Source organism: Mizuhopecten yessoensis, unplaced genomic scaffold, assembly GCF_002113885.1.
Source record: "Mizuhopecten yessoensis strain PY_sf001 unplaced genomic scaffold, ASM211388v2 scaffold10901, whole genome shotgun sequence".
Classification (NCBI taxonomy): Eukaryota; Metazoa; Mollusca; class Bivalvia; order Pectinida; family Pectinidae; genus Mizuhopecten; species Mizuhopecten yessoensis.
Genome location: NW_018408778.1, coordinates 703677 through 713092, shown reverse-complemented (window position 1 = coordinate 713092; position 9416 = coordinate 703677). Strand labels below are relative to the sequence as shown.

The window sequence follows — 9416 nt, the reverse complement described above, 5'->3', positions numbered from 1 at the left end:
TCTATTCATTGAGTAAAAATCCCTTCTTACTTCTGTGTACAGTCGCAGGCAAATAATGCTGGGAGTGATCATGTAAAGAACCATTGAACATCAGAATTAATGCCGTCAGCATGTGTGTCCTCTCAAAACAGGTTCATTGAATGTAAAGAACCATTGAACATTAGAATTAATGCCTTCAGCACGTGTGTCCTCTCCTGATCAAAACAGGTTCATTGAATGTAAAGAACCATTGCACATCAGAATTAATGCCATCAGCCTGTGTGTCCTCTCCTGATCAAAACAGGTTCATTGAATGTAAAGAACCATTGAACATCAGAATTATTGCCATCAGCACCTTGGTCCTCTCAAAACAAGTTCATTGAACCATATATGATGTGTTGATGTTAAATGGATACCTATAAAAATGTGGTTAGAAAATTTCATTTAAACAAATATGGTTGCACATTATTCTGTGTTGTCTTTCATTTATAAACAGTAGTCTGTTTTCAATGGTGATTTTTTAAGAAAACAAAGTCATATGCTATGAAGATGATATTATTTTAAAATGATTAGTTCAACTATAAAATATGTTCTGTTGTATTTTTCAGGCTATGATATGTCCACGTTTATCAGACGCTACTCCAAATACCTGAATGAGAAAGCATACTCTTACAGACAGATGGCATTTGATTTTTGCAAAGTCCGAAGAGGGTACGTATATTAATGGTAGTATAGATTTTAATCCATTCACATACATTAATGTAACTACAGAGGTAAGTTGTCACAGTTAAAAGAGTTCTAAGCATTTTCTTTTTCATTTTCATTAGAAGATTGTTTGAGAAAGAAATTCATGAAAAAAATTAGAAGTTCACTTGAAATTTCTTCAGCATGATTTTCAATGTGAAAAAGTTTGCTTGGGTTAATGTTTCTCATGACAGTTATGGTCTGTTATAGTGACTTGTTGTATATTTAATTACTGTGAGCCTGACAAATTAAAGTATCTGGGTAATGGTTCCCATAGCATGCTTGTTGTTGTATCAGAGCTTTTGGGTACCTTTATCATTTGCATATTGCCCGCTCTGTTATATCACCTACACACCTGACAATACCATGTTTCGGAAATGAAGTCCAAAGATCGCGCACTCCGGAAGTGTGCGTGCAGGTTATCTGCTACATAAAAACTATTATAAGCATTAAATTCTAGGCTGCATATGTTCAATGATAAAACTTGAAAATATCTATGATTTTGTTGTGTTTTTGCTTATGATTAAAAATGTTCTTGATTTTGGATTTGAAAGATGTCACTTACATAGTCCATACATACTTTCTATAGCTTTTGGTTATTCTAGTTATGGCCCTTTGTTTATTTTTAATACCGAAGTTTGTCAATGGCATAATTTCTTAGCCATTAAAGATATCTTAATCAAACTTTAGGTATACCTGCATCCCCCACAGAAGGTGTGCAGTGCACTGGAACTCGGTCTCGTGCCCCACTATATACAGAGTTATGGCCCGTTGTTAATTTTTAATACCGAATGTTGTCCAGAGCATAAGTTCCATGTTATTTCACCTATGTTGACCAAACTTTCCATATTTATGTATCTTGGGAAGGTGCAATCTCTCGCACTAAAATCAGGTTTTGTGCCCCACTATATACAGAGTTATGACCCTTTGTTTATTTTTAATACCAAAGTTTGTCCCCAGCATAACTTCCATGTTATTTCACCTACGTTGACCAAACTTGCTATAATTTTAATGCATCTGGGGCAGTAGGAGTGTTGCATTCTAAATTCGGGTCTCGTGCCCCACTATATAAAGAGATATGGCCCTTTGTAACTTTTTCATATCAAAGTTTGTCTATCGGCTGATAAGGTGAAACATACGTTTTTGTTCACAAAAACAAAATTCTAGTTAATCATGCATTTTGATTTTATATCAGGCTCTTTTAATCATATTCATTGTGCAACAAACATCCATTATTGGCCAAAAATCAGAGGTCAAATGTCACAGATGTCATCCATGTACAGTGTATGAAAATGGATGTAAATCATGTTTTTCCTTTAAACCATCGACCAAATCGTCTTTCTAACGGACTTGTTAACGGTGATTATTTGGTCGGTAGGTATATATTGTCCTCTTGTGGCATTTGACAATTGCCATGTGTGTCTGTGAACTTACAGTAGATAAATGCACTAAAAACAAGGCCGCATGTCTAGAATAGATTACATAAAGTGGTTGTCGATACAACCAGGGTCTTGGGAACACTTGTTTCTATACCAGAACGCCATATACATACCAACAGGAATTATATTTTCCTTTTCTATGCATTTTCTAGTTATCTTGTTTTTATGTGTGAAAAGGAATGGATAAATCATTTTATGATTGTTCTTGCTGGAGTAATGATTGAGTAAGCTTGGTAAACCTGTGTACAAATAACGCTGAGTTTGTTCTCTCTGCAGTAATAATAGAGTGAGCTTGGTAAACGGGTGTACAAATAACGCTGAATTTGTTCTCTCTGCAGTAATGATAGAGTGAGCTTGGTAAGCCTGTCTACAAATAACGCTGAATTTGTTCTCTCTGCAGTAATGATAGAGTGAGCTTGGTAAACCTGTGTACAAATATCGCTGAGTTTGTTCTCGCTGGAGAAATGATAGAGTGAGCTTGGTAAACCTGTCTACAAATAACGCTGAATTTGTTGTCTCTGCAGTAATGATAGAGTGAGCTTGGTAAACCTGTGTACAAATATCGCTGAGTTTGTTCTCGCTGGAGTAATGATAGAGTGAGCTTGGTAAGCCTGTCTACAAATAACACTGAATTTGTTCTCTCTGCAGTAATGATAGAGTGAGCTTGGTAAACCTGTGTAGAAATAACGCTGAATTTGTTCTCTCTGCAGTAATGATAGAGTGAGCATTGCACACTTGAGTTGGTTGGTGGTTGTGTAGTTTGATACAGTGTACATAAATGGGCTCTGTTTTGGTCATGTACAGCGATATATATTCAGGTTGTTGATGGATAGGGAAAAAACCTAAGGCGGTTGTTGCTGGTCTGGTACAGTGTTCACTGAGGTTATTCTTTGGGTTCATTGTACACTGAGGTTGTTGGTTGGGTTCATTGCACACTGAGGTTGTTGTTTAGTTTCATTGTACACAGAAGTTGTTGGTTTGCTACCGTGTTCACTGAGGTTATTGTTTGGGTTCATTGTACACTGAGGTTGTTGGTTGGGTTCATTGTACACAGAAGTTGTTGGTTTAATACAGTGTTCACTGAGGTTATTGTTTGGGTTCATTGTACACTGAGGTTGTTGTTTGGGTTCATTGTACACTGAGGTTGTTAGTTGGGTTCATTGTACACTGAGGTTGTTGGTTGGGTTCATTGTACACTGAGGTTATTGGTTGGGTTCATTGTACACTGAGGTTGTTGTTTGGGTTCATTGTACACTGAGGTTGTTAGTTGGGTTCATTGTACACTGAGGTTGTTGGTTGGGTTCATTGTACACTGAGGTTGTTGTTTGGGTTCATTGTACACTGAGGTTGTTGTTTGGGTTCATTGTACACTGAGGTTGTTGGTTGGGTTCATTGTACACTGAGGTTGTTGTTTGGGTTCATTGTACACTGAGGTTGTTGTTTGGGTTCATTGTACACTGAGGTTGTTGGTTGGGTTCATTGCACACTGAGGTTGTTGTTTAGTTTCATTGTACACAGAAGTTGTTGGTTTGGTACCGTGTTCACTGAGGTTATTGTTTGGGTTCATTGTACACTGAGGTAGTTGTTTGGGTTCTTTGTACACAGAAGTTGTTGGTTTGGTACAGTGTTCACTGAGGTTATTGTTTGGGTTCATTGTACACTGAGGTTATTGTTTGGGTTCATTGTACACTGAGGTTGTTGTTTGGGTTCATTGTACACTGAGGTTGTTGGTTGGGTTCATTGCACACTGAGGTTGTTGTTTAGTTTCATTGTACACAGAAGTTGTTGGTTTGGTACCGTGTTCACTGAGGTTATTGTTTGGGTTCATTGTACACTGAGGTAGTTGTTTGGGTTCTTTGTACACAGAAGTTGTTGGTTTGGTACAGTGTTCACTGAGGTTATTGTTTGGGTTCATTGTACACTGAGGTTATTGTTTGGGTTCATTGTACACTGAGGTTATTGTTTGGGTTCATTGTACACTGAGGTTGTTGTTTGGGTTCATTGTACACAGAAGTTGTTGGATTGATACAGTGTATACAGAGGTTGTTTGTTGGGTACAGTGTACACAGAGATTGTTTGTTGGGTACTATGTATACAGAGATTGTTTGTTGGGTACAGTGTACACATAGATTGTTTGTTGGGTACAGTGTACACAGAGGTTGTTTGTTGGGTACTTTGTATACAGAGGTTGTTTGTTGGGTACAATGTATACAGATGTTGTGGATTTGGCACATTGTACACAGAGGTTGTTTTGGGGTACAGTGTACACAGAAGTTGTTGGTTTGGTACAGTGTAAACAGATGTTGTTTGTTGGGTACAGTATACACAGAAGTTGTTGGTTTGATACAGTATACACAGAAGTTATTGGTTTGGTACAGTATACACAGAAGTTGTTGGTTTAGTACAGTGTACACAGAAGTTGTTGGTTTGGTACAGTATACACAGAAGTATACAGAGGTTGTTTGTTGGGTACAATCTATACAGAGGTTGTTTGTTGGGTACAATGTATTCAGATGTTGTGGGTTTGGCACATTGTACAAAGAGGTTGTTTTTGGGTACAGTGTACTCAGAAGTTGTTTGTTCGGTACGGTGTACACAGAAGTTGTTGGTTTGGTACAGTGTACACAGAAGTTGTTGGTTTGGTACAGTGTGCACAGAGGTTGTTGTTTGGGTTCATTGTACACAGAAGTTGTTGGATTGGCACATTGTACACAGAGGTTGTTTTTGGGTACAGTGTGCACAGAGGTTGAGGGTTTGGCACATTGTACACAAAGGTTGTTTTGGGGTACAGCGTACACAGGTTATTTGTTGGGTACAGTGTACACAAAGGTTGTTTTTGGGTACAGTGTATACAGAAGTTGTTGGTTTGGTACAGTGTACACAAAAATTGTTGGTTGGGTACAGTGTACACAAAGGTTGTTTGTTGGGTACAGTGTACACAGAGGTTGTGGGATGGGTACAGTGTACACAGAGGTTGTTTGTTGGGTACAGTGTACACAGAGGTTGTGGGTTGGGTACAGTGTACACAAAGGTTGTTTGTCGGGTACAGTGTACACAGAGGTTGTGGGTTGGGTACAGTGTACACAGAGGTTGTGGGTTGGGTACAGTGTACACAGAGGTTGTTTGTTGGGTACAGTGTATACAGAGGTTGTTTGTTGGGTACAGTGTACACAGAGGTTGTGGGTTGGGTACAGTGTACCTACAAGGAGAATGTTGTTGGTTGGGGCTGAGCAGTCTCTCCCTGTGTACAACACCAATGGAAAAAGGCTTAACTTACAGGGAATCAATAATCTTATGGTAATTGAAAAATCTTTTGAGTAATGTGGACTAGGCCTACTGTCCTTGACTCTTACTGCAGAATTTTAATGGAGCTGCACACTAGTGGTAACCATACTTCCACCTCACAAGGAAACATGGGGCTCAGAAAACCTGTAATCCTGCTGGGTCATCATGACCGCTAGTACACAGGGGATCCCTGCTTCCTATTACATTCTTAATGAAATGTTGAAACAAGCTGTTAGGGGCGTCACTTTGTCCTTATCTGATAGCTTTTAATGAAAATTGTGCCATATCAATTGTATAAGATTGTCACTTGGACATTTTTCGTCATGTTTGCATAATTAACAAAGAACAAATGTTCACTCTTCTATTAGCTTTGCTAAGCTTAATCCTTTCACCACTGTTGACAATAATGGACTTATCCAGATCAATGCATGGTAGAGTTTACTAAAGTTACATTGGGGTGAAGGGGTTAAGGCTATATCAGTCAAATGTTCACTTTAATATTTTGTTAGCTACGGCTTAAAGGTGTATGTGGGATGAGATTTGATCAAGATGTTAACTGTAAAATGTAACTATGTGTACAGAAAAAAATGAGGTATTTGTGAGAAGTATGGCACAAACTCATGAAAGGCTGGTAGTCTGTTTTACAGCTGTTAATCATAGACATAAGCTGAAATCTTAAGTACATAGTTAAATGATGTAGGTTATTGATGATCAGATATTATATTTTTGCAGGAAGGATGATGGCTTGTTACGAACCATGAATACAGAAAAAGTAAGTTGGGTTGAAAATGTCTGGTCCAAATGGTAAAGTTTGACTGCCAATGTGATGCATGCATATTTATACATAATTATTGAGGCCACCAAATTCTGATTGTTTCGTTGACTTTCAGTAATATTCGGACAATTGCTGTAAAGATGGTTTCATATCAACCAAATTAAGTGTACATATTCATTTTAAACTAATTGGGTATGCACATACGTATTAATAGTCTATGTCTACACCAAACCCCAACAATGGACTACACAGCTTCAATATTTCCTGGAAATGGGGAATAGATATTCCACAAATTTTCTTATATTATTAGCAAATTTAATCGAACATGTTTTCTTCATTAGACAGGTATGTTATTGATAGATCCCCCACCTCCATCTACAACTGGTTTAATCATACTACTTGGATAACATAGTGAGACGCATCTTAATTTAGATACTCTAGGACCAAACCTTGGATTTAGAATAGAACAGATTTTTGATCAACAGGTTTAATTTTCACCCAGTTATAAAGAAATATCCTTGTAAACACCCTTTTGCCAGATTATACAGATTTATTTTACTAAGGTAAATAGTGTATTTCTTTAAAAACTGCTGCAATTTGAGAATATTTAGTCTTTTTCAGTCTTAATTGAAACTAGAAAGTACTTAATGAATGATAGCTTTGAGCTGTATTGATTTGGTTAGTTAATCAATGATATTGATGATTTGTGAGTGAGGGAATGAATAATGGGATGAAAAGGAGACTGGATATTGCTGATTATACAGCCAGGCAAACAAGCTATGACTCACTCTTCTGATTGCAGAAATACAAGACAAATGACTTGTTTTATTTATGAACCAAAGTGAAATGTTTATACGATACGGGAAATCTCTAACAGAATACCTAAAAAGAAATGAGTCATTTTTCAAAACAATTTCTTTCACTCCATTATCAAGATAATAATCTGAAATAAACACTAATTATTCTTAGTCTTTACGATGGGGCTACAACATGTATCCTATATTTGATTTTATCAAACGCTACATCTTTATTCTAGGTAATAAAGGCACTTATGTCTACTACTCTCCATGTTCTATAGCACAAGATTGATGTATGTATTTGTATATTTCTATTTTCAGCTTTTAAAAACATTACCATGCTTACAGAAACAATTAGACGGGTTGTTGGAATTTGATGTAAGTATATAGGTTAGGATATGAACTACAGACCTTGTATTTAAGAGCAGACAAATGTATTTTTTATAATTTATAATAATAATAATATAAAACATCTTTATAATTTGCAAAATGACTCTAATGGTGCGTTACAGCACATGCATAAAAGAATTCCTACTGTGACAGTTATAGATGAAAAAAGGCATACATATCAGCATTTTATATCGGGTAAAAAGCTGTTTATCACCACATGCATATAAATATATAGATATATAGGCATGTGGTTTGTACACGTGACAAAAGAGTCTAAAATGCAGACGTTTTATGAAATAATATTGGTTACTTTAATTTGAATAGTAATAAATCTCCCATCTTACCAAATAATGACAGGTTTTATTAACAGTTTAACATGTATTTTTGTAGTTTAAAAAAAAAAATACCCCACATCTTTCTATATATTTTATGAGGATGTTATAATAGATCGAATGCAAAAAATTGAAAGGATTTAATGAGCAACCAATTACCATTTACATTACTAGTGTATTTGTTTGACAGCAGCTCTGATGATTCGTTAAATAGTGGAAATACAATTATAAACAATGATTTCAATATAAAAATGCTTATTTACCACTTGTTCTAAGATCAGGGGATGTTTTTGTTTCTCTTTTCAGTGTTCACAGAATGAATTAACAAATGGAGTAATTAATGCTACTTTTCTGCTGCTGTTTAAAGACCTCATTCGACTATTTGCCTGTTACAATGATGGAGTCATCAACCTTTTAGGTAAGTTACTGGGTTAGTAAGTCTCTACAGCATTCAAAATGTCTTGGTGTTGTGACTTAGTGTGTTAACAGTGACTGTTACAAGTTATGTAGAGGTTTGTGTGATAGGAGGTATACAGTGTTGTGACTGTTAGTGTGTTAACAGTTACTGTTACAAGTTATGTAGAGGTTTGTGAGTTAGGAGGTATAAAGTGTTGTGACTTAGTGTGTTAACAGTGACTGTTACAAGTTATATAGAGGTTTGTGAGATAGGAGGTATAAAGTGTTGTGACTGTTAGTGTGTTAACAGTTACTGTTATAAGTTATGTAGAGGTTTGTGAGATAGGAGGTATACAGTGTTGTGACTGTTAGTGTGTAAACAGTGACGGACTGTTACAAGTTATGTAGAGGTTTGTGAGATAGGAAGTATAAAGTGTTGTGACTGTTAGTGTGTTAACAGTGACTGTTACAAGTTATGTAGAGGTTTGTGAGATAGGAGGTATAAAGTGTTGTGACTTAGTGTGTGAACAGTGACTGTTACAAGTTATATAGAGGTTTGTGAGATAGGAAGTATAAAGTGTTGTGACTGGTTGTTGTGTGAACAATGATGTTGTGTGAACAATGATGTTGTGTGAACAATGTTGTTGTGTGAACAATGACTGTTATAAGTTCTGTAGAGGTTTGTGAGATACGAGGTATGAAGTGTTGTGACTGGTTGTTGGGGGAGCTGCCTTATACAGAAGTATTGATTGAACAGATTCCTGACTGACTTCATGTCTCCTACTTAATGACTTGTCACTGAGGCTTATCAGCACATATTTCTGGTGAAAAAAATAAATGAAAATGATTTTGATAGATTTGTAAAATACATTAAACCCGAAATTATATCAAGGAACAATTTCTGAAGGCAAAACAAAAATTGATTTTAAGATTTCCTTCATACTGAGCTGATGCATTTCATTGCTCCTGTAGCATACTATGTGTCGAAGCAGTGTAACATCATAATTGGTTCACACATGTACAACAGAATAACAGTCCCAAGTACAATGTACAACAGAATAACAGTCCCAAGTACAATGTACAATGTGCAACAGAATAATTGTCCTCAGTACAATGTACAACAGAATAACTGTCCTCAGTACAATGTACAATGTACAACAGAAAAACAGTCCTCAGTACAATGTACAACAGAAAAACAGTCCCAAGTACAATGTACAATGTACAACAGAATAACAGTCCCAAATACAATGTACAATGTACAACAGAATAACAGTCCAAA

General features: G+C 36.3%; 2 protein-coding genes across 13 annotated transcripts in view; both read left to right on the top strand.

Moving 5' to 3' along the window:
* Window positions 1-9416, top strand: part of LOC110463394 (phosphatidylinositol-binding clathrin assembly protein LAP-like) — a 103583-nt gene that overhangs the window by 45433 nt on the left and 48734 nt on the right. For all 11 annotated transcript variants that reach the window (XM_021517947.1, XM_021517945.1, XM_021517946.1 and 8 more), the window contains exons 4-7: window positions 588-690; window positions 6180-6219; window positions 7341-7397; window positions 8048-8159. In XM_021517947.1, the coding sequence (XP_021373622.1) occupies window positions 588-690; window positions 6180-6219; window positions 7341-7397; window positions 8048-8159 (312 nt within the window). The remainder of the gene's footprint in view (window positions 1-587; window positions 691-6179; window positions 6220-7340; window positions 7398-8047; window positions 8160-9416) is intronic.
* Window positions 2890-5515, top strand: LOC110463396. 2 transcript variants are annotated; one of them, XM_021517957.1, is made up of 2 exons: window positions 2890-3247; window positions 3828-5515. In XM_021517957.1, the coding sequence occupies exon 2, from the start codon at window positions 4251-4253 to the stop codon at window positions 5481-5483; it is 1233 nt and encodes a 410-aa protein (XP_021373632.1). In that variant the 5' UTR covers window positions 2890-3247; window positions 3828-4250; the 3' UTR covers window positions 5484-5515. The 2 variants fall into 2 exon arrangements, with proteins under 2 accessions (XP_021373632.1, XP_021373631.1); XM_021517956.1 differs by lacking the exon at window positions 2890-3247 and adding an exon at window positions 3405-3421 and having other exon boundaries at window positions 3799-5515.